Source organism: Echeneis naucrates, chromosome 3 (genome assembly GCF_900963305.1).
Source record: "Echeneis naucrates chromosome 3, fEcheNa1.1, whole genome shotgun sequence".
In the NCBI taxonomy this organism is placed as follows: domain Eukaryota; kingdom Metazoa; phylum Chordata; class Actinopteri; order Carangiformes; family Echeneidae; genus Echeneis; species Echeneis naucrates.
The window spans coordinates 3035610-3063357 of record NC_042513.1 but is presented as its reverse complement, the minus strand read 5'-3'; the positions used below and the strand labels follow the sequence as shown (position 1 = coordinate 3063357).

Genomic DNA, 27748 nt, shown 5'->3' with positions numbered 1-27748 from the left:
ATGTGACTTAGGAAATGGTTAATGATGGGCCAAGAAGGTGAGTTTGTATTTTCACTAAAGAGTCTGCTGTTCTGAAGGTAAAGGATGAACTTTGAATCTAAACCACCAACGACAAAGTCGCTGAAGTGCTCAGAAATATGGGAATTTGAAAAATGAACAAATAGGCTGCCGGGCAAAGTCCATCTGGAGGGAAGAGGGAAGATAAGCACCAAAAAGATACTGAGGAGAGTTTGTGAGGTCATTTTTTTCCACGCTGGTCACATTTTGCAAATCAGGACCTGTGTGGTTTTTGAGTCAGAGTTCCTACCTGCCATTTATACCATCACAGAGCCCAAACATCGTGTTCCTCTCAGTGAAATGAGACAACAGTCAGCTTCTGCTGGGAGAAAACAGGGAGTCTGGAGGAGCTGGAGTTGGAGGTGGGTGGGGTGGCCGTGTTTCTCCTCCTTAACACGCATGGCCGAGGTTGTTTATGTAAATTCGCGAATTTAATTTTCAAAAGGACGGCCCTTTCTCTTTGCCCAATGAAAATGAACCGCGGCTGACACCTGGCTATAAACCCAAGAAGGGAACCCGGAGTCCTGATCAGAAATCAGTGGAAAAAACAGGCGCAGCAGCAGCAGCAGCAGCAGCAGGCAGACCAGCAGGAGACGCGGCCGCGATGACTTCCAGTAAGATCGAGATTCCCGGAGAGCTGAAGAGCGACCCGGCGGCTCTGATGGCATCCCTCCAGCTGATGCCCTCCCCGGTGCCCAACCCGGAGATCAAGCACACCAAGGTCTGTTTCCTCCGCTCTCAGCCGCTTCCACCGCAGAGCCCAAATCTGTGGAGACACAACTTTTTTTTTTTGTATCAGCAGCCGAAGTTTCGCTATCAGACCTCTGAGTTCCCAGTTTTTAGGTGGCTGGAGCTGATTAACCTCCGTAAACTTCTCATCACTGAGCTGCACTTAAAGTCCCGATCACTTTCTGACCGCGTCCAAGTGCTCAGCTCAGATCAGAAACAAATGATCCGTTACCACTCCACGCATTTTAATATATTAGGTTTCAAATTTTTATGTTGTCCTGGTATGACTTCATAAAAAAAAAAAAAAAAAAAAAAAAAAACGCTCCGTCCTTTTAACACAATTTATTACAGGATTAAATGTTAGATTCTGGCATGCGATTCAATGTGTTAATTCATTGACCTCAGATTGTGATAAAAACTGGTCGCATTTCCTCATAATAAATGCCAGTTATGACTCCAAATGCTACAAAATAACTGTTTTAGAAGAGGCAAAAACTTATTAGTAAAGGGCGTGTCACGGTTAGAGTGTGTTTAAGCAATAAAGTCAGTGAAGTGGTTTTTCGTACCTGCTAACATTGATATAACACCGAGGCACGTCAACAGTTTTAACTACTGTTATGCTGTTTATTGTAATTCTACATTGAACTGTTTAATTTTGTTCATTTTGCAGCATGCAAGTCAATGAATATAAACACATTTCAATTAGTCTCCTAATGAATGGATATTGAGATAATAATTAAAGGGATGGGCCTTCATATTAAATTGGAATATTGTGAGATTGGATGTAAAAAATGTTCCCCTATTTTTTTTTTTTTTTTTTTTTTTTTTACCATTACGGTTAAAATATATAATAAGTGCTAACAACATCACATTAGACATCACTGGAAAGAGCTGAGGCCAAGCGAAATGATTTCCTTTCTGCATTTCCTTTTAATGGCATCAGTGAACACAGCAACAGTGTAACAACACACACGCATAGTTTATTTGGTAAATGAGTTGTTAGAATTAAACTGTGCTATGTCAAAAAAAAAAAAAAGTTTTTGGAGTTGCTCTACAGCCAGAAGTGTGTGGGTGGAGGAGAAGGGCTGCAGAAACAGCTGGACAAAGGAGCATGAGTCAAACAAAGAACTTTATTAGAGTTATTTTGAGTTATAAAACAACACATGTTGCAGATGTGACAAAATTATCTTATTTCATGGAGATTTTAAATAAAAAATCTGCCCTTTTCTCCGGAATCGGTTGAAAAATCTATAATATGGTTTGGGGCTTTGACAGTGTGCTGCTGAGATTAGTGAATAGCAGTCAATATGTTTTTTATTAGAGGAATAATTCATCTCTTTCATAAACAGATTTTCTTATTTTAACGCTCATGTTTTGAATGTGAGTTTTCTCCCACCTTTAATGTTGAGCTAATGATACATATTGAAAATACCACTCATAAGACTTCTCAAAATAAGTCTTGACTAGCAACACTATTTTTGAAGTGGATTTTACACAGTCACTTACTCGGGTATTCTTGTGACGTTTGCGGTGATTTTTACTTTGAGGTCTCATCATCAGTCCTGAAAGAACAAGTGTTTTTCTGATTGTGAGATTAAAGGGCACACTTCGTAGAGGCCGGACTAATGTTAGCGTGGTTTAAGTCCATTCAGTGCCATTACTGCTGCATGTTAACACATACTTCTGTGGTTTTTAAGTGCAAAGGGCACACTGCTGCTGCACTGTAAAGAGGACGGTACATGTTGTATAGGCTCTGTTGTGTTGTAAGCATTCCCTCACAGTGCAGCGTGTTAGTTAAACGGGTGGACACAATGGCGTACAGGAGGAAATTTAGGGAGCAACTTGGTGAATTAACCCCCAGGAATTTGGATCATCCAGTCCCTGTTGGTTTGGTGGACATAGGGGGCAGAAGGGCCCTGATTTATGGGCACCCCTGGCGTGGGGTGTCCTCACACCCTGTTCCTGTTCTCCACCCCACTGACAGGGAGGGAAATAGCCAACACTTTTCACTGGTCCAAAGGGTGTGTGGATGGAGCTGCAAACATCCAGGCGAACATTTTTCTCCGATATTGTTTTTAACTACAATGCATACAAACCTCCTGCAAATAACAAACAATATTAACCTTTATCTTATTTTTTACCCCCCCACAAAAAAAAAAAAGAGAGACAAATTTCAGTTATGAACTCAGCAGGACTTTTCTTTGATTTGTAACACAGAGATATGGCTGATATAGTATCATTACTTTACAGGTTTGCTTCTGTAATAGTGAAGCATGTGATAAAAAATGCTATTGCAATCAGGGTTTGCCCCTTGTCCTTTTCACCGAGTCATGAACTGCTCATACGTTATATCAGCAACATCTAAAAGCTATCCTCCCTCTGCTGTGCATCAGTATAAACGTTGAGTTTTGTTAAATGTTAGTTTTCAAGCACACTTTCTCTTTTAGTTAAAACCAAGACGAGGAATACTTTCTCCCTGTCCCCTACCCCCACGTTTCTGCTGCTGGAAGGCTCCAGCTGCTGGGCTACAAAATAGAAACAGTTTAAAGGTTGATAGGATCATGGAGGAAGCCATAAATAAGACTGCCATGATAGCTATTTATTGTAGCTGAAGTGGAGAAGAGAGACTCGGTTTTCTAAATAAGTAAGGAGAAACTTTTCCTGACACTTTTTAGTGGGTGACACCTCTCACCTTTGTGGTTTTTCACACAGCTCAGTGCTAAACCAGACACTCAGTGGGACAAAATTCACAAGAATGAAAATAAAAGCTTGGCCCTGCTGCTTTAGCTTTGAAAGAACAGTTTATAAAAGTTTTTTTTTTTTTTTTTTTGCGTGTATGATAATTGTGACAGTCAAATTTGCCCTTTCTTCTAATATTATTGAGCTGAGAATGAAAGTTACCATGAAGTTACTAAGATTCACTGATTCAGGTAACTCGGTTATTTGACTTAAGATATTATGTATGTTATGTTTTTGTTGCATCATGTAGTTACACCTTAAACGAGGACCATATCAGTTTCAAGACTCTGCTTTAGAGGGTTTGTTAATTGCCTGAGTACATGTTTCTTAATCAGTAGTTATTTGTTACTCTGCTAACGGTGGAGAGCTAGAGCATTTTCTCCACAGGAACCTGTGTCATACCTGTCTGTTGAAGACCTGCGTGTTTGTAAACTAGTCTACGCACAGACATCTACTGAGTTTGGATGAATAAGAGCCTCCATCAGTCTGTCACTGATTGAGATAGTACAGATGGAGGCTTGGGGCTCCCTGATGCTTGGTGCTGTCCACTGGAGTGTAAATTATGACCCTGTCTCACTCTGTGGGTTAGTGGCCCTGCCTTGCCAGAGCCTGACCTGCAGTTCTGGAGTTTTTCACTTCAAAACCACCATCTTACTGCGATCAAGATCAAACAGAGCCAAAGTTAGAGGATACTGTGCAACTAAATGATTTATCACAATGAGCACTGTGAGAACCTCCTCCACCCCCTTCTTGCGTTTTCTTACACAATCTCCCCTGTTCACGCACACACACACACACACACACATATGTGGCCACATACTCTCCCAAACACATATCTTTGATTGTGACAGGGTAAGTGTGCACTGCCATTAATATGTCCATTGGTGTGAAATGCCTACTTGTGCAGTGAGTGTAAATTATAATCTCAGTAGACACGTCAACATCGTGTCCCCTGTCTCTTAATCACTGTTTAAGGAAGAGCAGTGACAGCAAGGTTACCCTGTTAACTTCCCATACCTTCCGGCTGCAGCCCCCTTGACAAGGAACGTGTAAATCCTTATGGTGTCATCATGAAAGACACTTGGCTTCATAAATCTGTTGAAAAAGGCTCTCCAGCGACCATCAGACGAGGCAGAGACAGACAGTCTTTTCCTACATGTTTATTTGTCTGTACGAAAGTGTCCCATTTCTTTAAAAACTATTTTATCTTTCCTAACTTATCTCTTTCACAAGAGCCTGAATCATTGAGTGATTCAGTCAAGGCTAGGTGAGAAATGTTTCCATGAACCTCAATATTCCCGAGATTTAAAGAAGAGTTAAATACGGGGGGAAAAAAAGTGCATTTGTGAGAAGGGAGGTCAGTTTTATCTTTGATTCCTGAAAATCAAACAGCATGTAGCTTTTGTTTTTTTGATCTGCTTTTGTTGATTGATTGTAGATTATATGAAGTAAAGTTTCGATTTATATAAAGTCACATGTCAGGTGACACATTTGTTCATGTTGAGTGATAAGTCTTATGACATTTTACTTTTCTCAGTAATTTGGACAGATTCCAGTTGGAAGAATTACAGATTTAACTGAACTTATGACTAAACACGCACCAACAGAACAAAGATGTTGACAGCAAGGTCACACTCGCCAAACCCGGGAGTGTTGTGTGGCATTGTCTGCGTGTGTATGAGTGAAAAACATGAGGGTTTCATGGTGTCATGTGGAGAGGACTAGGAGAGAAAACACCAGCTGGGCTCCACTTTCACATGCTCTACACTCACTTGTAACAGTAGTAATTATAAGACTTTTGAAACCCATCCAGAAACAGAAAGGAAATAGAGGTCCTGTGATAGAGAAGGATATGAAACTTCCTGTGCAGACGAGTGTTGCAGGTGCCCGGGTAGGATTCGTGTTGCTTTGGAATCTTGGCGCGTTGCGTATAAACATGCTCATATACATAAACCCTCATGCACACGTGCGTGCGTGCGCGCACGCACACACACACGCACACACTAACCCACTCCCCCATCTTATCCTCCTCCTTATCCCCTTGCTTTAAAAAAAAAAAGCTGAGGAGCATTACATATTCCTTCAGCCGTTAGCATCTGAACTGGGAGCAAAGAGCCAAACAGATGTTTTGTTGGCTGCACAAACTATTTTGGCCTTTCTTACTTCCCATTACAGTTCAATGCTTTAAAAAACAAAAAGAATACTCAAAAGAAAAGAAAAGTCAAGCATGCAAAAATAATCCAAAGCTTTATTAGTTAAAAAAATATTACTCAGGTTCAAGGTGAATAAATCTTTATTATTATTATTATTATTATTATTATTATTTTGCAATGACAAAATCAAAATAGCCAAAAGGCGGAAAGTTGCCTGTTTGTAAAAAATAAACCAAAACCATACTGTGATACTGTCCCGTCTTCTGATAAACCCCAGGTTGTCTCTGATGTTACTGCCAGCTTTTGAAAGGAAAAGTATGAGAGTTGCTTTACTTTACTTTAGCAAAGCATTTAAAACTTTTTGGACTTGAAACAGCTTCATTATTAGAGCAGAAAACTTGTCCCGTTTCTGCAGCGTTGGGACACCAAGTTAATTCCGTGCAAAGACTGGTAGTGCAGATTTTTATGAACATGAAACCATCATGTGAAGTGATAGCAACAACGCCACAGGGAATGGGAAAGAAAACACTATTAGTCATTTGAAAATGTGCACCCTTGCACTTGTTTTTGCATTCTTGTGTTCTTTGCCCCTTGTCCAAATGATCCTAAAAGCAATTTTAAGAAACCTTGAGAGTTGATTTACAACTCGGGCCTGTCATCTCAATCAAGTCCCTCAATGGAACGAAACAAAAGTCTAACACCAGTCCAAGCCCAGAGAGAGGGCTGAGCCAAACGGCGGCTGACAGTTGTCCTTTTCTGGCCGTGATTTAGGTGGCGGCCAGCTCCACTGTTCTCGTGCTTCATCCGTTCTCCTTTAGCAGCGTCTTGTGAGAGGGGTTACGCCATGCATAAAGCTACCCATGGTCTGCATTCTTGCCTAGACTGTTGAGGCTGTCAGGGGGCTTCTCTGATTTAGGGTGCCCCACTTCAGTGGCCCCTATAAATTTAAAAGCTAATTCAGTGCTCTACAGGACTTTCTGTTTTTGTAGCTGGCCCTCTGCTCCTTATCGTTACTGACAATTTTATGAAGTGCTCTTAATGAGCGGTAGATTAAAGGTGGCCTCTGATGGAAGGCGCCTGAGAATCCCAGGCTGGTACAGAGAAGCCACTCGGGCCCTTCTCTGTCTCCGTGTGGGTGTATGTGTGCTCAGGAGTGCAAAGGAGCTGTGGAGGAATGACTCTGTTAAGGCGGGGTGGTACGCACAGATACTGAGCACCTTAAACGTCTGCAAGTGAGTTATTCCAACAGGGAGTCCACATTATGAGCTTTTGAGCCATGGGAATAAAGACAAGGAGGAGGAAGGCCGAGTTGACTGTTTGCTGTGACTTCAACAATTTCTAGACTCCCTGGCATTTTATACCAACTCAAAAGTAAACATAGCTAACAGTTTACAGCCAATTAAATTGTACTTAACACCCAGCGTTTATAGAGGTAAACATGTTGGAGAGTTTAGGGAGGCTTAGGCCAGTGGGATACTTGAACCCTGCTCTCAGGTTTTCTCTCAGTACATCTGAGCTCCTCAAAAGTAGAAGGACGGTAAGAGCATACGTATACACAGAGGGATTTGTGCCAGCAGATGTTCTCCTTGCACTCTATTTATTAGACAGACTGACAGCCATTAAAAACAGTGTGTGAGTAGTCTGCCTAATGGATCCAAACATGTCGAGCAAGAAAGGAGCTTTTTCTCTTGACTTAACTTGTGTAAGCTATAGCTATAATTTTAAATCGCGCTGCGCATTTTGTTCCACTTTTCATCAGCAAATGAAGCCCTTGTTTGTACTCTGGTGACATAATTCTCAGTTTGAGATTGTGTAAATATTTATTTTTCTTTTATTCATTCTAATAGATGTTGAATGTGTCCTGTTAGGAATCCCAGGCGGTTGTTTAACGGAAGACTTGCTTTAACGCATCACAGAAACCAAGTGCGGCACGTGTTTTATGATCTCGTAAACGAGCAGTGATGTTGTGAAACGTGTGTCTGTGTGCTTGGTGGGGTAGGGGGGTCTGGTGTCTGATAGGGATTTATCTGCCCCCCCACCCCCACCCCCACACACACACTTCCACCCACTCCCTTTGTCTGGATGGTGGAGCACTCCCCAGAGAGTAATATGGTTAGGCAGGAATCTCTGTCCAGATTTCCAGATTCGCTCGTATCCCTTATACAAGAGCCTGGACGTGCTGAGAGCTGTTAGGATTTCACTATTTCAGTTGCAGTAAAGTTACAGTGGCCAACACACTGTGACAAAATGATTACTTAACATCAGCATTTTCATCTAAGTGAAGGTAGTCTCCCATCCAAGCTTGATATGTTTACAATTCTTATACTTGGTTTTAATGGTCCATTAGTACATCTCATTTGTCTAAAGATACTAGATCCACTACTTCTAATCTATTATGGGTATTACCTAACACTAAGGTGCTGTTCTCTGCTGCAGATTTTCATCAACAATGAGTGGCAGGACTCTGTGAGTGGGAAGGTCTTCCCTGTCTACAATCCAGCTACTGGAGAGCAGATCTGTGAAGTCCAAGAAGCAGAAAAGGTAAATACATATATAATGTAAAAAAGGGCTGTCGTCAAACATAGTCTGGACAATTTAAGATAATCTAACATTGAAATCTACTTTCAAGAACTAAATTCTTGCTTTTAGTTCTGGATAGCAGATTGTGCCATTTCTGTTGAAAGAACAGAGCACAAGCAGAAGTACGATAACAGATCAGACTCTTGCTATTTGGCGATAACAACTGGCTATTTCTTTGTTGTCGCTTTCTTATTTCAGCAACTATAAAATACTCATTTGTGCTTCTGGCATGAAAACGCAGCTCTAATTTCAAATACAGCTGTTTTTTGAATCATGTTGAGGGAATTCATTAATAATTGATATGATATAATAATTCAGAACCACCCTTGTCACATAGGCTGATGTGGATAAAGCTGTGCAAGCGGCTCGCCTCGCCTTTTCTTTGGGCTCAGTGTGGCGAAGGATGGACGCATCAGACAGAGGTCGTCTGCTGTCCAAACTGGCCGACCTGGTGGAGAGAGACAGTATCTATCTAGCAGTAAGTTACCTGAACTTTGGAGTGGCCTTTTTTGTTTTGAGGACCTCTTTCTTTTTAGACACGAAATTATTACCCTCTTTGTGAAATAATTTAGAAATGTCACTGCATCGTTGAAGAGATTTGTATGTTTTTCTTATTTAATAATGCATTTTTACTCTTTGTGCAAAGCACTTCGGGTTGTTTCTGTGTTTGAAGAGCCATAAAAGAGAGCATACAGCAGTAACTTAGGGGATATATTCTTAGTTTAGTATTATCTTAGGGTCACATTTCACCCATGAGAGAGTGTAAAAGCTGGAACAGTATGGAATTATGTGAGGATCACAAGGTTATATCACATATTTCTCAAGCATCTCCCCTGTCTCTTCACAGACTATTGAGTCACTGAATACTGGGAAGCCCTTCCTGCCCACCCTGTTTGTGGACCTCCAAGGGACCATAAAGACATTAAGATACTTTGGTGGCTATGCAGACAAAATTCACGGCAGTTCCATTCCAATGGGTAAGATCCATGTTTGAACAGGACACAGGGCTTTCAGAAATGGTTAAATGCAACAACGTTTTGAAAGTAAATGAGAACATAACGTTTTGAAAAAGTAGAACTGCACTCAGCGCAGTAAAGCAAATAATCCAAGAATGAACATTCATCATCCTAGTCTGCTATCAGCGTCAGCTCTAAGGTGACGGAATTTGGGATTGAAGAGAGGAAAGTTGGGTATCTCATTCAACAGGAAGAAATACTTAAAAAATAATACAATTATATTAATAATGAGTGACTTCAGAGCATGGGAAACCTGTTCCAAATATTCTGTCCCTATCACTGTATGTTTCTCTTGTGCTCTGCTGCCCACCTAACCACCATTTTCCCAGGCCCTGGTTTCTATTTTTTTCCAGACAAGATATCTATTGTTGACAGGCCCTTTGCATTATTTATCTGTTTCACTATTTTACAAAGTGAGTGGTAAATTTGTGTTGTGGACAGTGTGTAATGCGTACAGAGTTTCTTCATGTGCCGCTTTGACTGCCACAGGTTAAATTGCTCGTTCAGAAGTCATCTGTAGATGTTGCAGACACTTGAGTTTCCCGTGAAGGTCTGGGGTTATAGTTTCATTCAACAACATGTTTTTGGAATACGTAATATCCACTTTGGAATCAGGGAACTGGTTGCCATACTGTATATAGACCTAAAATGTATCCACATATGATTTATGTGCCCTCTGACATACATTTGCCGTGTCCTGTTGAAAATGATTCCTCTACATTGATCATTCCAGTCCAAAGGCAACATAAAGCAATGGTTGTTGACTGCTGTAACAAATTTATGCACACATTTCTCAATACCAATTGTTTTTGTGCATGATGAACAAGCATGGCACACCCTCAGTAAGTACCTCCTTTTTATTCAAGTAATGCAAGAAGAATGAGTAAACCTTTCCAGCAAAACACCCATCTCTATGACCTAAAACAGTTACACACATGCCTGTGCTGTTGGAGGCTCAAAAGGAAACTTAATCTCTCACCAGAGTAAAGAAACCAGGAATGTTGGATGTGGATGTGGAAGTGTGCATTCACTTCCAAATTAACATGTCAAGTCAACAACACGGGGGGTATCAGATGGTGACATTTTTCAAGCTTTAAGCTTTAACCTAAATCTCGCTGTGTGTTTGTGTATGTAGGTAGGTAGGCAGACTTACATTAACATAAAATCATACACATTAAACATATTTCTTGTTGTGCATGTATGTAAATGCCGGACTGCATGTGTTCCTCCACAGATGGAGAGTATCTGACATTTACCAGATATGAGCCCATTGGAGTATGTGGACAAATTATCCCTGTGAGTATTACCGTTCTTGCAAGGGACATGCATGACAAATACAATTGTATATATACAAAAAAAAGGGCAGATAACAATGAATTGCAGAAATTTTGGGTGTTATTACTTTTGGCTGTTTGCTGTCATTACATTCTGCTGTTTCCAGTAATTCCCTTGACTGTCACTGTTTATTCGGGTAAATCCAGCTGGTAAGCCCCCCAAGTTACTGTGCCAGTGAGTTTGAGTAATAGGGAATGAGCAGTGAGAAGCGGAGGACTGAGCTTAGTGGGTTTGAGGAAGAGAGAATGGTGAGAAAGCAGGAAAAGATCAAGGAGAAAGAGACACTGTTGATTGTGTAAGAGTGCAGAAAGTGTGCGGTTCTGCGTTGAGCCCCATGGGCTCCTGTGTAAAGCAGAAATAACACAGGCCTGTGTGTTGTACAGTGTTGTGGGTCTATTGCACATGTGTTGCAACTTCCCAGTTTTCTCAGAGTAGTGTGGGAAGAGAAAATACTGTACAAGTGCCGAGAACATTTTCTCACTTCACTATGTTTAGACAGAGCGAAAATGAGAGTAAGTGACTTAAGAGTGATGACTTATTGAGCTTGACTTGTGACCACCCAGTGTGTCAGTCAGATGCATGATGTCTTTTTCCGGTGTGTGTGTGTGTGTGTGTGTATTTCACAGTGGAACTTCCCTCTGATGATGACAATATGGAAGCTGGCCCCGGCACTTGCAAGTGGAAACACTGTTGTCCTCAAACCTGCTGAGCAGACACCTCTCACCTGTCTCTACATTGCAGCTCTCATCAGGGAGGTAAATGACACAATCACTTTGCCAACCACAAATGTGTCTGCAAAGCAATATGTCAACTTTTTTCTTTTTTGTCTGCATAGTTCAACACCACAGGGTGTGTCTTTTCTTTTAATGAGATTGATGCACTTAAAGTCTTCCAGCAAAATATCGTATTATTTCAGTGCATGTATGTGACCATCACCAGACCTCCCTGCAAGTTGGTTTGTTGAGTGAAATGACATTTGTGTGTGTGTGGGGGGGGGGGGGGGGGGGGGGCAGACAAGATGCAAAAGATGGAGAGGGGAAAGGAAGCAGGTGGTGCTGGTAGGAACTAGTGGAGTGAAGGATGCTCTGCTTTTCCTGTCACCCCACTCAGGATTAAGAGAGTCCAGAGGGTTTCTGTGTAGCTCTATAGAGAGATGAGAGTCCAGGTAGGTGAAGGTGTCCCAACAGAGGAACTAAGTCAAAGACGGGGTACGTAGTGATGGAATGAAAGAAGAGCTCAGCCCATTTTTGGGAGGGTTCATCAGTTCTTCATGATATGACCCAACGGAGCTGGCAAGTGAAACCACACATGCATGTGGGCATCCCATAAATATGAGTGAGACCATCACCAGGGCCCAGAGTGTGGTCAGGGGCCCAGGCTGCCCAGGCCTGCCACTCTGTGTGTGGGAGCAAGTGAGGCACCAAACTCAAAGAGCCCCTGCAGCCGCACAGCACGCTGCAGGCCCCAGTGTTCCAGGCCGGTAACGGTGAGCACCACTGAACCACCCTAGCGAGTGCACGTTGGAGCGGGACAGACAACCCCACCCCCCCACCACGACCCTCATCCACCACCCAGAATTTGTCAACATTTTATTTGGACAGACCAAGGTTAATAGTCCAATAACTGCATCAGAATCACTTATGAGTTTCACTTTCCCAAGAACACAGTGTTCACTTTTACTCTGGCCAATACTTCATTTGGATAGTCCATGTTAATGTAACTCAAAATGGACAAAAAACAGATGTTTAAAAAAGTGTCGCTTGTCTGTCTGGCGCATCTGCTCAGAGTCTGTGTCCGTTCTTTTTATTTCCACCTTTAGCTGAACTCCAGTCAGCACATCAGTAAGAGTTTATCGCTTTATTTTTGATTATAAAAGCTGAGGCACTGAGATTCCAGCCTCTGAGATTTCCATTACAAACACTCTTCTGGAATGGAGGATCATAAAAACATAAATACTCTTATGTTGTTCCTGTTCCTGTTCATATTCTGGCAACTTTAGGCCTATGAATTTGAACACTTTAAATCAGCAACAGAGCTAATCTCCCACCGAATGAGGATCTCAGAAAACTCATTCGGTTATATTGCAGCAGTAGAAATGTGATCTTTTTACCTGATTACTGATTGCATGAACTCGGGTGCGTTTGGTGTTGTGATCTCTTGACGTTAGAAAAGGAGTTTTTAAGAAAAAGAGTTCTGAGCTACTTCTTTAGTGACTTTGAATTTTGTGTCCACATCCTCCCTGTCCTCCCATCTGTCCTCTCTGGCCTCTCCTCTTTTTGGAGACTATCTGTCTGTTGCCTTGTTCTTTTTGATGTTCTCCATACTCTGCTGGTAGGGAGGTTGGGTTGGGTCCGGATTCCCCCACACTGCCTTTGGTTTTGCTTGGCTCTGCTGTCATCTCCGCTAAAGCTTGTTTCCTCTCATATTGTTTTGACAGGCTGGGTTTCCACCGGGAGTCGTCAATATTTTGCCAGGATTTGGGCCAACGGCAGGAGCTGCAATTGCTTCACACATGGGCATAGACAAAATGGCCTTCACAGGATCGACGGAGGTACTTTGTGCTATAGTGAAATGGCTGAGATGAAAACCTGCCTACTGCTTGTTTCTGTCAATGAACACAAGTGACATAGTGGCCAACATGTGCAGATGATAAGTCAGGGGGGATAATTAGGGGACGTTGTTTACCTGTATAGAAGTCTAAATGACAAACAAATGGGGTCTTACATAAGCTGTGTGCCCTGTTATTATTCCTCATGTCAAGGGGCTCTGATTTTATCTTGCACACATGCACATATTTGCTCTGTCAAGAGTATACAAACACGTCTCTCTGAAAACACTGCCTCTCTCACACACAGGATAAACCATTGTAGCTTTGCAGAACAAGAGGGTAGTTAATGAGAAGCTAAGTCATCAAGGACATACCATGTTAGGTGTTGAGTGCTCATGGGTGTTGTGGTCCAAATACATTCCTCTGGCCGGAGGTAACAGCTAGAGTGACAGCAGATTCCTTCTCTGCAGATCATTTATAAACATCTGTTATTTCTAACTGCAAAGTAACCCGTCTGGTAAAAGCATTTACAGCTATTCCAGTGAACGATTTATGTTTGGATGTGACAAGCCTTTATTTCACATGTATCTTTGTAAAATGAGTGAGGTTTATATTATACTTGGATCAGCCTTTGTGGTTCATGGAGATGGCTGTTTTAAGCCTGCTGCTGCGTTGGAGAAACAGTTTGTTTGATGTCTGATAACCTGACACAGGTATGAACATCAGGGATCCCTGTCTTCCATCAGGAGTCAGACAGACATAGCAAGCAAGATAAAATTAGACAGGAAATTATGTGCCCGCTGTGCCTTTAGGCTGAGCCACTTTGTCAGCAATCCACTCTTTTACTCACTGTAATGGTCACAGTAAACATCGACTCATTAGAACAGTCACAGTCAGCACGTTAGCATGCTGAAATTAGCATTAACCTCAAAAATGTCAAACACATTTGCGAACCAACTTGTCTTTCATTTAGGTTTTCAAACTTATTTTTTTCTCAGATCCGCCAAAAGCATTCAAATTACTGACTCGGCTCTGCTTGTACAGTGCAGAGTTTTGAGAAAGGCTTTAAATAAGTGTGCCTAATTTATTGGGAGTTATTGGGACCCACTTGATCACTGAAGTCGATGGTTTTCTATTTAATGATTAAGAGAAAGCTCCCATTGTTAGCTGTGACTCAAAGGGGGGTGATTAACGGCACTGCTGTTCTGACATATCCCTTGAAATGATCAGGCAGGTTCACAGTTAACGTAACAACAGGTGAATTTCTTACCTCAGTAATGGGTTTGGACTCCGTTTTGTCTGTATTACAAATTTTTTGCAATTAGGGAATGATAAAATCCCCTGCAAGTGTGCACTAAGGATTCTGGGCATAATTCTTAATATATTTTCAAAAAACGTGTGCGTAAAATTCAGACTTGCTTTATAAAAGTGTTACCTCTTCTATCTTAAAACACACAACAAAATCTGAAACATGGTAACAAAGTACTAATCAAAGTTCATAATGGCAGGAGCCTGAACATATTTTTATATTGTGTATAATAAACATGAAAGCTGTGTGTGATTTTCTGCAACAGCGTAATGTAAAACATGTATCATCCAAATGTCGTGAAGCTCTCTCTCACGCACACACACCTGTCATTGACTTAATATATTTAATGAGTGTTCAACTCTGTCCCAACCCTAAAATCAAGTCTTAGTCCAACATTTTGGTCCAAACCAAGCTGTCAAAATAGTGTTCTCCTGTTTTTTGGACCCCACAAATAGAGTAAAACAAGCCCACACAGACACCCAGGCGGTGTGTGCACGCAAGCTCGCATGAATACACCTTCTAACACAAACATCGTCTTTGTTTTATCATCTCATCCTGATTGAACATTTCCTTTGTGAGTAGCTCAGTTCTTCTTTTTTTTGTGTGTTTTCTGTCTTTTTTTTTTTTTCTTTTTTTTTTTTTTTACTAGTTTTCCTGTTGTTTCATGTGATCTGGAGTCAATTACTGAGAGAATGAGCCAGTGCTGTAGGAGCCTGCTGATGCCCAGACAGTGAGTCACTACGCTGTAGTAGCAGCGGTGGGGGATAGTAACCACCACTGCCTATCCTCACAGGCTAGTTGGTGGCTGGATGGTGTAGCTACAGGTGGATTTTTGGGCCCATCCTCGTACTCACTCACATTTGATTGTGACTCCACATGGAAGAGTCTGGCAGCTCAGTGTGTTTCCTTTACCCCTGAATAAACACACGCTAACCCCCCCCCCCCCCCCCCCCCCTCCCTTAGTCAGCCAATTTGTGTTTCTGATCAAAGACAGACAAAAACACATCAGAAACAATGAAGCTAAGCCAAGTACTGTGTTGTTCTTATCCAACTTTGGTACAAGCCACAGCATAGCAGTCTGAGCTGTTGTTTTCTATTATACCTCGGTAACTTGAAGATGAGTCTTTTCCATCCTTCAGTGGGATCTTTTTTTGCCTGGTTGGACACTGAAGGGGTATTTTTCCACTTCATCCTGTCAGTTCCCCTGGAAAATAAAACAGGCGGTATGAGTAACAGGAAGATGAATGCTTTTTGAGGGTGTAGGGTTGTGTGTGTGTGTGTGTGTGTGGGGGGGGGGGGGGGGGGGGGGTTTCTCAGACTTCTTATCTGTTCAGTCAATATTGCATCGGTGCAGTTTTAACGAACAGTAGAAAAAATATCTTTGTGTTTGGCTGTTCTCTCAGTTATCATCATAATTTTGACCTGAGGTACTTCGTGTAAGTGGAAGAATGGAAAATGTATCAGAGATCAGGAAGTGGGTATTGTGCTTCTTTTATTTAAAATTTATGTGTGTAACATCGGAAAAATGGTACACCAGTAAATTTGCCATGCTAACTACAAATATCATTACCTTCTGTAAAACAACGATTCTTTTATACTGTTCGGCTTTAGTACAGATAAAATATTGTATATACAATTTATGTAACTTACTGGTTGGTGAGCTTTAGAGATGATGGTATTTGTAATTGTGTTCCCGTAGACGGAGCCAGCCAGCCTGTTTTTAGTAATTATGTTAAGCTAACAAACAACGTCAGTTCTCAAATGCTAAAGACATTGATAGGCTTCCATTACATTTTGTCTGGTATGAAGCTTCAGCTGTATCAACCACAGCAAAAATCTATTCCGCATCAAATTTTGCTAACATATTATTAAATTACTATTCTAATACCACCTGATTTGTAAATTGATTCAATTATTTGTAATCATTTTGATTCTAAATTGTCACTACACAGTATCATCTGTGGTGTAACAGGAATTAAGGCAGATGACATTCACTGTGAGTAAATGTAACTGATTTCATGACAAAAAAAAAAATAACCCCAGAACCTGAAACTTATATTTCAAAATTTTAAAAACATTTTTGCAAAGATATGCTATGAAGCTAAAACTTCCATATTGACACACCAGGCCCATTTAATATCCAGCAGCATGTCTTTCTCAGTTAGACTCCAACTACACACCCTGTGGTTGCTCCTTCCTGCCCTCCATTAGACATCAGATGGGGATCCCACCTAAGATCATCAATTTTCTGCTGTTTTCCAAGACTGTAATTGATATTCATTCTGTATATTTGCAGAATTCATGTTTCCGTTGCCCTACTGATGCTTCCCCTGTTTGGAGCTAACCAACCTCTTTAGGCTGATTAATGGCTCCAGCTGATTTACTGATCTCCCTGCCGGCCTGAATGTCCGTGAGTAAACCCAATATCTGTTTCCTCTGCTAGGTCGGCAAGCTGATCCAAGAAGCAGCTGGGAAGAGCAACCTGAAGAGGGTAACGCTGGAGCTTGGAGGAAAAAATCCGAACATCATATTTGCGGATGCTGATTGTGAGTTTTTTGATTTATATTCATTACTCTGTTTATCTGTCACCCTCAGCAGCTGGTCCTTGTTTTGTTTAGTTATATATACCCATTCTCAGGCTCTTCTGTTCGGGATAAACACATATGGACCTGGGAATCTAAATGCTCTAAGGTTTTGTAATGCTATGAAAACCTGTGGATGGATGGGTTTCATATAAAGTCTGTATGGCTCAGCAAACTGGGGGTGCTAAGGCTTTCAAATGCTTTCAGCCGCCATGAGAGAGGCTCCCTAAGGCCTGTAAATCAGGAGAATGGACCCTGACTCAGTCGGGTGCTTCAGCCGAGACCCATAAATCACAGGGGTGCGTTAACCCTTCATGGGCAACAGCAGGGCCCTGTCTCTCAGGTGTCAGGTATCAGATTTGCACGGACTAGCTCCAGTAAATATTGGGGGAAATTTTGCAACAAAATATTGCACACAGAGGGCACCAGTTGCACCACAACAAGAAAGTCATGGGTTCGGTTCCCGGCCTGGGGTCTTTCTGTCCACAGTTTGCACGTTCTTCCTCTGTCTGTGTGGGCTTCCTTCGGGTACTCTGGTTTCCTCCCACCGTCCAAAGACATCATGTTTGGGTTAACTTGTGACTGTAAATTGTCTGTAGGTCTGAGTGTGAGTGTGAGCGGTTGTTGGTCTCTGTCTGTCTCTGTGTATTGGCCCTGTGACGGACTGGTGACCTGTCCAGAGGGACCCCACCCTCACCCAGTGTGAGCTTGGATTGGCTCCAGCAGTCTGTTACCCAGAAACGGATGAGCGGTGGAAGACGAATAAATGAATGAATGAATATTGCACACATAGCTGTTGTTTTTTTTCTTTTCAAGTTTTTACATCTATGTATGTTAACATTGAACAAATTATTTCCATAAAAATAATTTCTGCCTTAACCGTTGGTTCAGCGGTTATGATGATTTAAATCAGGTGGGTTTTTTTAATAGAGGAAGCAAATTGGTGACAACATTCCCTTTTTTTTTGCCAGTGGATTTGGCTGTAGAACAGGCCCACCAGGGCACATTTTTCAACGCAGGCCAGTGCTGCACAGCAGGCTCTCGCATCTACGTGGAGGAACCTATATATGATGAGTTTGTCCGGAGGAGTGTGGAGAGAGCTAAGAGGAGGATAGTCGGCAGCCCATTTGATCCAACCACTGAGCAGGGTCCACAGGTGAGTGAGTCCAACGGCTCTACCTTTCTAAGAAACTATAAGCTCAGTTTTCTTTGCATCATTTTCTTTAAACTTAAATGTTTTGGTTTTTTTTTTTTTTAAACCCTCTTTTCTGGGTTTCTCTCTTTCGATCTGTCCTCCACATCTGCAGATCAGTCGGGAGCAGCAGAATCGTGTATTGGACTTCATTCAGAGCGGCATCAGTGAAGGAGCCAAGCTGGAGTGTGGTGGCAAATCTCTGGGCCTGAAAGGGTTCTTCATTGAGCCCACCGTTTTCTCTAATGTCAGCGATGACATGCGCATCGCTAGGGAGGAGGTACAATGACTAGCTGGGATTTTCAGCAGCACAACTAATCCATGTATAGCTAAATGTAAAATTCTCTGAATACTCCACGAAAGTCAGTGTTCTTTCATTCCGAACTTTACTGAAATCTGTAAAGAAATTTATGTTTATGTAAGTTTCTATTGGCAACAAATATCACAAATGAAAGTACTCAGTATGCAGATTGTTTGTATTGTTTAACAGATATTAAAAATGTTACTGTTGATGCATTAATATCTAAGCAGCAATTAATGTTGCAGCTGATTGAGTGGAGCTAATTTTAACCACTTTGCATCCCCCTGGGTTGTTGAACCAATACTAATACAGGATGAAAGCTTTGTTAACCGTGTGTTTAGTCTGAACTTAAAAGTAGTAATTAATTACAACTGTAATTAACTGGAAATACTCAAGTAAAGTAACTCATAATTGTGCAACTTAGCAATGAACCTGTATTTTGTGACCTACTTACAGATTTTTGGACCAGTCCAGCTGATCATGAAGTTCAAAACTATTGAGGAAGTGATAGAGAGAGCCAACAATACAGATTATGGGTTGGTCGCGGCTGTATTCACCAACGACATCAACAAAGCCATGACCATATCCACAGCCATGCAAGCTGGCACGGTCTGGTAAGCTTCATCTGCAATCAGGAATATTTTTCATGTTGGAAGTATTCAGGCTTCCAGAAACTGTCAACTGGCAATGTGCCATCTTACTATCATTACACAAGCCACAACGAAATGTTTTCCTTCCTCTTCTCTGCATTTTTCCTTCAGCCCAGACATTCAAGATGTAAAAGAATGGAAAGTAACATGCTCGTGCAAGACAACAACGTAAACCATAAACTGTAAACGTAAAGTGACACCCTAATTTTAGAATCAGTATAAATGAAATGGTCATAAAATGCTACCTCTCGATTTCGCCTAAAATAGTTTTGTCTCGTTTATAAGTGGCTGCAGATGGTACAGTGAGGGTAGAGGTATAGCTAACATACATAATCTGCCAAGAAATTTTCACAACCTGTCATACTTGACAGCAAATCATCTGAAAAAACATGTCTCTACCTTCGTCCTCTATGCCACCCCATTCCCTCCCTCTGTCAAGGATTTCCTTGAAAGAAGCCTTTTTCCACAGACCTAATACGAGCCACAAAGACCGCTTCTCATACCATAAAGTAATGCAGGAACTTAAGCGTCTCCAGTTACGCTCTGATAATGTCACTACACTGACAATCATCAGCTCTCCATCAGTTAGGAGAGTTAAAGGCAAAGGCTCTTAAGGATGGACTGTGAGTGAATTCTTGGGTGCTCAGTCACACTCCTCCCTCCATCTTTCTCAATCCAAAACTTCACCTACTTTCTTGAGTTTTCTTCACTCACAAACTTTTGTTTTTGCTCCTCTAATCATTGACTAGATGTACATACTAAATGCAACTTTAGTACTACTGCTTTAGACAAAGTATGCATTACAACATCAGACCACCTTAGTCAAATGTGAAAAAAGTGATCCATGTTCTGTGTATTTTGCAGGATAAACTGCTTCAATGCTCTGAGCACACAGTGTCCATTTGGGGGATATAAAATGTCTGGCAATGGGCGTGAAATGTGAGTATGACTTGGTTGCCTGCCCACTGAATATACAATAAATTAACCGCAGTATTACTAATCCTGACTTTCTGTTTTGACTTTCCAAAATAGCTTAACATCCCTTTATTTGTTATCTAACAGGATGTTAGATGTAGAAAAATTTTCAATGTTGCCCTCATAATAGGAATGTTTCTGATAGTATTTTAACTATTTCCTGTTGTCTGTTTTCAGGGGAGAGAGCGGCTTGAAGGAGTACTTAGAAGTAAAGACCATCACGATGAAGATGGTGGCCAAGAACTCTTAAGGCAGCCACACATTTTCAAGAGGAGGTAGCGCCTTCCTCGTCACTGACCTGCCTCTCGTCGGGTTGATCCACAGTGGCAAACCGCATTAACCATCCAATCTAGTTAACCCCATGGTAACTACAGGCTGTGACCACTTGCTCAGTTTCTCCATCAACTCTGCCTTTGTTTGCCACAGACAGTCAGCTGATCCCTGTCCAGCTATCTCTGCCGATCTTGAATTTGTGGACTGTCTCTAGCCTAACTGACAACCACTGAAGTACCCCCTATACTGTATACCTCCTCCACTAACTACACTAAAGCACTCACAGAGACAATGGGGGAGGCTCTTCTGACTGCAAAACCCAATAACAACCTTCCTCCCAGCCGCTACACCCTGATCCTCACTCCCCAGATGCTGGATGCTCAGAGACTCAGTCGCCGCACTTGCAATCAACCCTTTACTAGCAACTTGTCATGTGTTGAGAGGCAGTTTTTCTTTGTACTGTACGGTATGTTCATCAGAAAACCTCATGTGTCATTGTCTTGGTAGAATTTATGGAAGTATTTCAGCTCATTTAAGACCACCGATGTCAGCTGCAGAAATGAATGGATGAGATGTTAATTCAGAATTTAATGATTTCTAATTGTCTTTGTTTATATTTTAGCTCATATGACTTAACACTGTATGTCGATCTTTGACTGATGTTAACGTGAAAGATTTTAACCGCTTAAAAGCATTTTACTCTTACCTGCTAAAAGAAGAGTAGATGTATTTTAAACAGTATGTAACTGATTTTCATGCCCATCTATGTTTATGTTCATACAATCATATGCTATAAAATTATAAAATGACCATAGTTTTGTTTTTTTTTTTTTCTCAGTAAAAACATTTTCCTGAAAAACCTTTTTTCTCCGAGTGTTTCCTCTGTTGTACTACAGGAATCTTCAGCATTGTGTAACCTGCTCAAGAGGTCAAACAGTTCACAGACTGACGTTTAAATGTGCAGTTTTAAAGAACTGGGTGAAACACATCAATTGAAAATACTTGGGGGGGGGGGTTGGATAATTTTTTTACATCAAGCCTTATAAATTCTTCTTGGGTACTTACCAAATGCTCACATTTATGGAAACTTGTAAAAGTTTTTTGTTTGTTTGTTTGGGGTTTTTTTGTATTATTCTTCCAACTCCACCTACTGGGCAGGTAGATTCATGACAAGTTTTTACTGTCATCATAAAAAACAACAACTGGAGATTTAATTTGAAGTGCACAATCTGCCAATGAGAAAGGGTGCATTTACCTGTGTCTAAATTTAGACATTTTCAGTCTCATGCCCTCTGACTTCATCAGTTCATCTGTTTCTTGTCCTAATGTTTCCTAAAAAGATTCAGTTTTGGTTTTTTGGTGTGCCCAAATTTTAACTGGATTCTGACTTATCTCTTTGTTCTGCTTCACATTTGTTATCGAGTTCCCACTTACTCCCTTTGTGTTTTTCTGCATTTGGATCCTGTTATCGTTCAATGCGTAACCTTAAACACAAACAGAGCCCTGAAACTGAAGCAGCTCGATGGAATTCAGTCATTAATAAATTAATATCAACAGAGGAATTTGCTTTTTCAAGTACAACGCATGAGCCTGGATAATGTTGTTGTAATTAAACCACAGAGGCAATATACAAAGGGAAAGCTACATAAGGTCAAAGTCAAATGATCATTTTTTCTTTAGTGAGCTATTTTGTTAAAGATACGGCTAAATAAATCATAAAGGATTATTCATGATGTCAGCACTAATTTTCAGACCCATGGCCTCGATGCTCACCTACATTTCATTTGTTTTGAACAACAACCACACATAGTTGCATTATTACAGTGTCATCTTTAATAAAGAGACATGAAGACGTGTGTCCACTGAGAGGGGCTAAATCAACAGAAATATGAGTCTGGAGGGTGTTGCTATTCTTGTTGGAGCTGACCAGATGTGAAGAAATTGCACTAGGGCCTTTCTTTGGCAATCAGCTTTTAAATTATCAGGGTACATTTTCCCACAATTCCCTTCCCAGTTGGTATTTGAAGCCTTTCCAGAGAGAAGATGAAAAAGTGATCTCCTTATTGCTGCACTCCGTTAACACAACAGGGAACGTCAGTGCAGGCTCTGGTCACACACTCTCAAGTAAAACACATCCATGAACCTTTGTGTGTGTTTGAACAAGAAAACTAATGACGTAAACCCACACTGGGTCTTGTGTTTTTTATATTGTCAAGAATAGCTCGTGCGCACGAAAGACACCTTACTCCTCGAGCACTTTCCTTTACTTTCATGTATAATAGAGATCATAGATACTGCAACATCGCACATTAGAATAAGAAATACTAAATGAATATGAGGAAGGCCAGTTGCCTGCCAGATTAATGTTTCAGTAGCAAATAGAAAAGGGGTTTTTGAGGTCTTATGCTTGTCATTTTTCAAGGGATAAAAATATTTGAAAAATGTATTCAGTAAAATTGATCCCATCAGGTCCATATGTCCTTTGTGAGAACTCTTTAAAAAGGCTCATTTTGTGTGTGTGTCTGTGTGTGTGTGCACAAGCATAACCCCTAAGCTAAGGACATCAGCTTGGAAACAGACCACACACTGGCAGGGACATTAACCCTTTGTCCAGATGGACCCTTATCCTTCACAAGCAATGTTTATAGCTTCAGTAATATTCCAGCAAGATAGCATTTTTTTTCCCTGTGATCTGTTCTTTCACAATATTTTCTCAAACGAGTTAACTAACCAAACAGTGTCTCTGTGTCTGGCCAGTCATGTGTGAGGCTGTCTGGCCATCTTTATTTGTCACTGAAATGTCAAATGTGTGCTGTTGTTTTTTTGCTTTACAAAAACAATATAGATACATGTATTTCGTTGTAGCACACCCTTTCTGGGTGTGTGTGTGTTTGTGCGTCTTCTCACTAAATGTTTCACAAGCCTTTTTGTGCATGGTTCTCATTCCATTGTAGTGTGAGTCAGGACTGGAGAGTAGAGACTCCTCCGCGTCATTACGTGACAAGGTTGTATGTGCATGAAACTGATGATGACACAACTGTTACACAAAATTACCCCCTCTCAAAAAATACAATTATATAAAACAATATAATGGGAGAAACTGGCAAAACTGTCAGGTAATAGAAAACCTGCTTTTCCATCAAAACTAAACTGAAAAAAAAAAAAAAAAAGTATGGACCATCTACAAACATCTGTAAGTATGAAGGTGTGAGACAAAACTCACACCTAGTGGCAAATACAAAATCATCTCCATGCATGTTTTATATGTTATTATATATGTATAAAACATGCACCTCAAGTCCATTCCCAGCAACTATTTCACTATTTACGCAATCATTTATTCAACAACATCAGGAACAGTTTCTGAGGATTACAAGCCAGCTCAAACTTCATTGTTTGATTTTACAGTGATTTGGTTGGATCCCTTTAAAATTTCACTCTGGGTCAAAGTCGGTTGTTGGTTTAGTGATGAAAACCAACCTTCAACAGGAAGTACATGATCATAACCAAGTTTCATCTACCTATGTTTTGCTTTGCTAGAAGGCAGATTCACACCGACGTAACCCAAAAAGGATTAAATGTGTTTGAGGCGCGAGTTTTATTATTTTTTTATTTTTTATAATTTTTTTATTGTTGAGTTCACTGAATGGACAACATTAAGTTTCCTTGTTGTCTATAAATCCTGCGTTCAAAGCTGTAGCACATCATAAAAAAGAATCATATCAAGGTTATTGTACATAAAATAGATTTTCTTCTCAGATACAACCTTTTGAAAATAAAAGGATAGCATTGCCCTGTCATGAGTACTTCTATAGTCAGTGATGAATTGGTCTTTAAAACCTCAAGTTTAATTTATCACATAAAACAAATTTTGCATTAAGAAGAGATATCCTTAAAGACTGGTCAAAGCGTTATGGGATAGATAATGTATTAGTTGATTTAAGCGGTGTCTTGGAATTACTCCAAGGTTAAGTGGTAATCCCATATCCATCAACACTTGAATCCCAGTTCAAATGACCTGGAGTATGTATTTATTGGAAGGAGCACTTATGGAGCTTGATAAGTATCATTCACCAGCCATTACCCTATGCTCAGAAAGATGATCTATGACAACCATTTGCATGATAATCTCTCCATCTGCTCAATAGCTTCAAAGATTCAATTTTGTAGCACAGTTTCTTTGATTCAACCAATGGGATATAACTTCATCCAGAACAGAATTACTGAATTGATCTATTGGTTTTCCATGGTGTGCCAAATTCATTCTGGGACTAATGAAATGACTCATTTGTACCTTAAGGACTTAAATGAGATGGTGACATTGCGGCTTTGAATGTCATCATAAAATTTGTGCTTGACATGTCTATGGCCACGCTTGAGTAGTGCTTTATTTAATACAAAGGGGAAAGGGAGGGAGAGGATGATACCTATCAGACTGATCACTATTTCCCATGTCAAAGAGGGGTATCATGGAGGCGTGTGAATTGTGTGGGCTTAGGATTGCAAATATAAGAAATTCAGTGTAAAAGGAAAAAAAAATGTTACACTATTCATAATTTTCATCATCATGAACTACTTCTGGCAGTCAGGAAGGGTGTCAATTCTTTCAATAGTATTCAAACATAATGCTGCGTCAGGCGTGATGTCAGTCTCACAGTCAAAAATAATGTTGAAATAGTTTCCATCTGTTTGTACAACTAAGTATAACTTAGTCATGTATTAATTATAAGCTGCTCATCTTTTTTTTTCTTCTATTTGCTTTTCTTCAGACTGCATGTTGTTGGTGGAATAAGAGTGTCACATGTTTGTGTTAAACAAGTGACCTAGAAAAAAGTATATAGGGTATATAGTTCAGTGGTATATCACACGTCTATACAAACACGGATGGTTTACTGATGTACTCAACATGAGAGAAAACTCAGGCTCCCATTTTAAGCATATATAAGACATATTGCTACAGCAAATGTATTGCTACAGCTACATTTTCTAGTTGGTGAACATGCTTCATACTTTTTACAACTTGAAAGGCTCCAAAGACATTGATTCACAATTCACACAATTGGATACATTTTGTATGAATATAAAAATGGTCTCAGATGCAGAGAAATCTCAGGTAGATTCTTAGATTCGTGTGACCAATCTCAAAAGCTGTGTCATGAAAAGGAGCCAAGCAGCATGTGGTAGTTTGTGTCTATCCCAGTGCTGTATTACTGCTGTATAGTGTTTTGTTACCATCAATATGCACATAAATATACACAATAATACCATTACTAACATCACTGCATCACAGAGTCACACGAAATCAGTACTGTCATCCACTTTCCTGACAGCATTACATGACTGTAACTACCAAACAGGCATTTTTTTTAAATATTTATGGCAGTTTCCAAACAGGGCAGAAAAGGTCTTGTTTAATGGTGGAAGTGAAAAGAAACAAATCTTTCCTCTAATCCCAGAGAATATCTCTGCAAACCAAAGTGTACAAACATAAAACTCCTACGAAAACTCCATAATGTTTACAACAAATTAGTGTTGTTTACATGTTTGGATGTTCCAGCATGTAGGAGCTGATCTCCAGTGGAGCTTTTACTGTACTACACAGAACTATTTGTTTCTGCTCATAATAGCGCTACTGGAGTGCATTATAGAACCAGGAATGGTTTAACAAACAGAATAACAGAAACCATTTGGAAGTTCAGCTGATGCTGTTCTAAAAAGCACCATTTGGTCCATTTAACTCTATTCCCAGGAGGAGGCAGGGTAGACATGACACCAGTGTTAGTAATACAACGTTCACTTTTAGGTTTTAGTTTTAGAGAAGGGTTTTGTGCTTGTAGTATTCGAGGACAGGTTGACGACAAAAACATGAACTCTTTAAGTCGTAAGTGATTATGTTGTAAATCTTTTAAATTCATTTGTATGCTTTCTGGTTTTTGGTACATGCACAGTCAGTGAAGATAAAGGAAATGTTGTGTTTTGAAATATTGGCTAGCAGTACTGTAGTTTGAAAGAGCACATCAAGGTCTTTTCTCTCTGCATACAGACAAGAACAAGCTGTAATTTATCAAAAGAAAATAAGGGGATGTTGAGTCAGCTCCATATCAGACATCCATTTCTGATATGTGCTCATACCAACTGCAATGTCTAGCCAAGATCCAAAAAAGTGCAAAGAAATTCGTAGAAATCACAAACACACACACACATCTGCATCTTTTCTACTTGCTGACATCAGAATGGCTAAACAAAACAGCTCTCACACAAAACTAACTTTCCTGTAATGTTTTTTTTTTGTTTGTTTGTTTGTTTTTTAATCTTGGTGTTACCCTAACCTGGTCAGGGAAGTTAACAGAGGTGTCACAGTCTGCCTTGCCACTTTAGCTGAAGCATCTGTGTGCTGTTTTATTTTGGTAACTCACCTCTTGTCTTGTTGCAGATCCACTTCCCTTCAAGTTTCCCGCCTGTGTGATTGTCTGCCTCGCCCTAATGTTTTGCACCTGCGTCTCATTGTCTTCCCTCTGCTGGTGTATTTAGTCTGTCTTCCCCTCCTCCTGTGCCAGATCATCCTTGTTCTTGTGTTCTTTGTCTAATGTCTGCTGATCTTTGCTTTGCCTGTAACTTTCCCCTTTTTGCCTGTCGAATTGTCCACCAGTGTACCAATCTGTTTAATCAGCTTAAACCTTTGAACTCCTTACTGCCTGACGTCTGCTTTGTGGGTCCATCTACTCTTTGAGCCTGATAGGAGGTAATTAAAATGGATTTAATCAAGTCTCTACATGGCCTGAATCCAGTTTAAAGTATATAGAAACTGCTCCAGAGCTCTCGTCGTGCCTTCCCCTCCATCCTCCTTCGCAGCTGCACTGTGTGTATGTACTTAATCATAACTTGTTTTCATGACATCTAAGGCTTTTATGGATCAGAGCTGAAGATAAGGATATGCCCAGATTTCAGTATGTTGCGCCTGTAGGTTGCCAGGATCCAAACATTACCCTTCTGCCAGAATATTACTGCTGGATGGCTCTTATCTCTCTAGATGATATTGCATTTTCCAAATAAATTTGCATTCAATCAAATTTCCCAAACTGACTGACACAAAGCCAGCGTGGTGCCTCCGGGCCATCTGGATCCATCAGTAATCCAGTCTTGATACGAAGAGTATCAGTATACAGTCAAGGTAATGTAGGTGCACTTCCCCTGAGTGAACTGGGTGCCCTGCAGACATTCACTTGTGTGAGCTCAGTTTTTCCATTTGAATTCTTCTCTTGTCACATTTCCAGAAATAAATCAATGTATCTATAGAATTTTGCCATAT

The 27748-nt window shown here is 40.6% G+C and overlaps 1 protein-coding gene across 2 annotated transcripts; it reads left to right on the top strand.

The window, feature by feature from the left end:
* Positions 1 to 604: 604 nt before the first annotated feature.
* On the top strand, positions 605 to 21266 carry aldh1a2 (aldehyde dehydrogenase 1 family, member A2). Of its 2 annotated transcripts, XM_029497522.1 has the most exons (13): positions 605 to 778; positions 8115 to 8219; positions 8596 to 8736; positions 9106 to 9235; positions 10509 to 10570; positions 11236 to 11364; positions 13047 to 13160; positions 16910 to 17012; positions 18020 to 18204; positions 18356 to 18520; positions 18998 to 19155; positions 20056 to 20130; positions 20344 to 21266. In XM_029497522.1, exons 1-13 carry the CDS (start codon positions 662 to 664, stop codon positions 20414 to 20416), a joined length of 1557 nt encoding a protein of 518 aa, XP_029353382.1. In that variant the 5' UTR covers positions 605 to 661; the 3' UTR covers positions 20417 to 21266. The 2 variants fall into 2 exon arrangements, with proteins under 2 accessions (XP_029353382.1, XP_029353383.1); XM_029497523.1 differs by lacking the exon at positions 13047 to 13160.
* Positions 21267 to 27748: the final 6482 nt, after the last annotated feature.

Bases quoted from the DNA above. Each gene is read 5' to 3' on its own strand.
- aldh1a2 (XM_029497522.1), top strand. From the start codon at position 662: ATGACTTCCAGTAAGATCGAGATTCCCGGAGAGCTGAAGAGCGACCCG. The intron at 18,205-18,355 runs GTGAGTGAGTCC...CCACATCTGCAG, and splicing joins CCACTGAGCAGGGTCCACAG to ATCAGTCGGGAGCAGCAGAA. The intron at 19,156-20,055 runs GTAAGCTTCATC...TGTATTTTGCAG, and splicing joins ATGCAAGCTGGCACGGTCTG to GATAAACTGCTTCAATGCTC.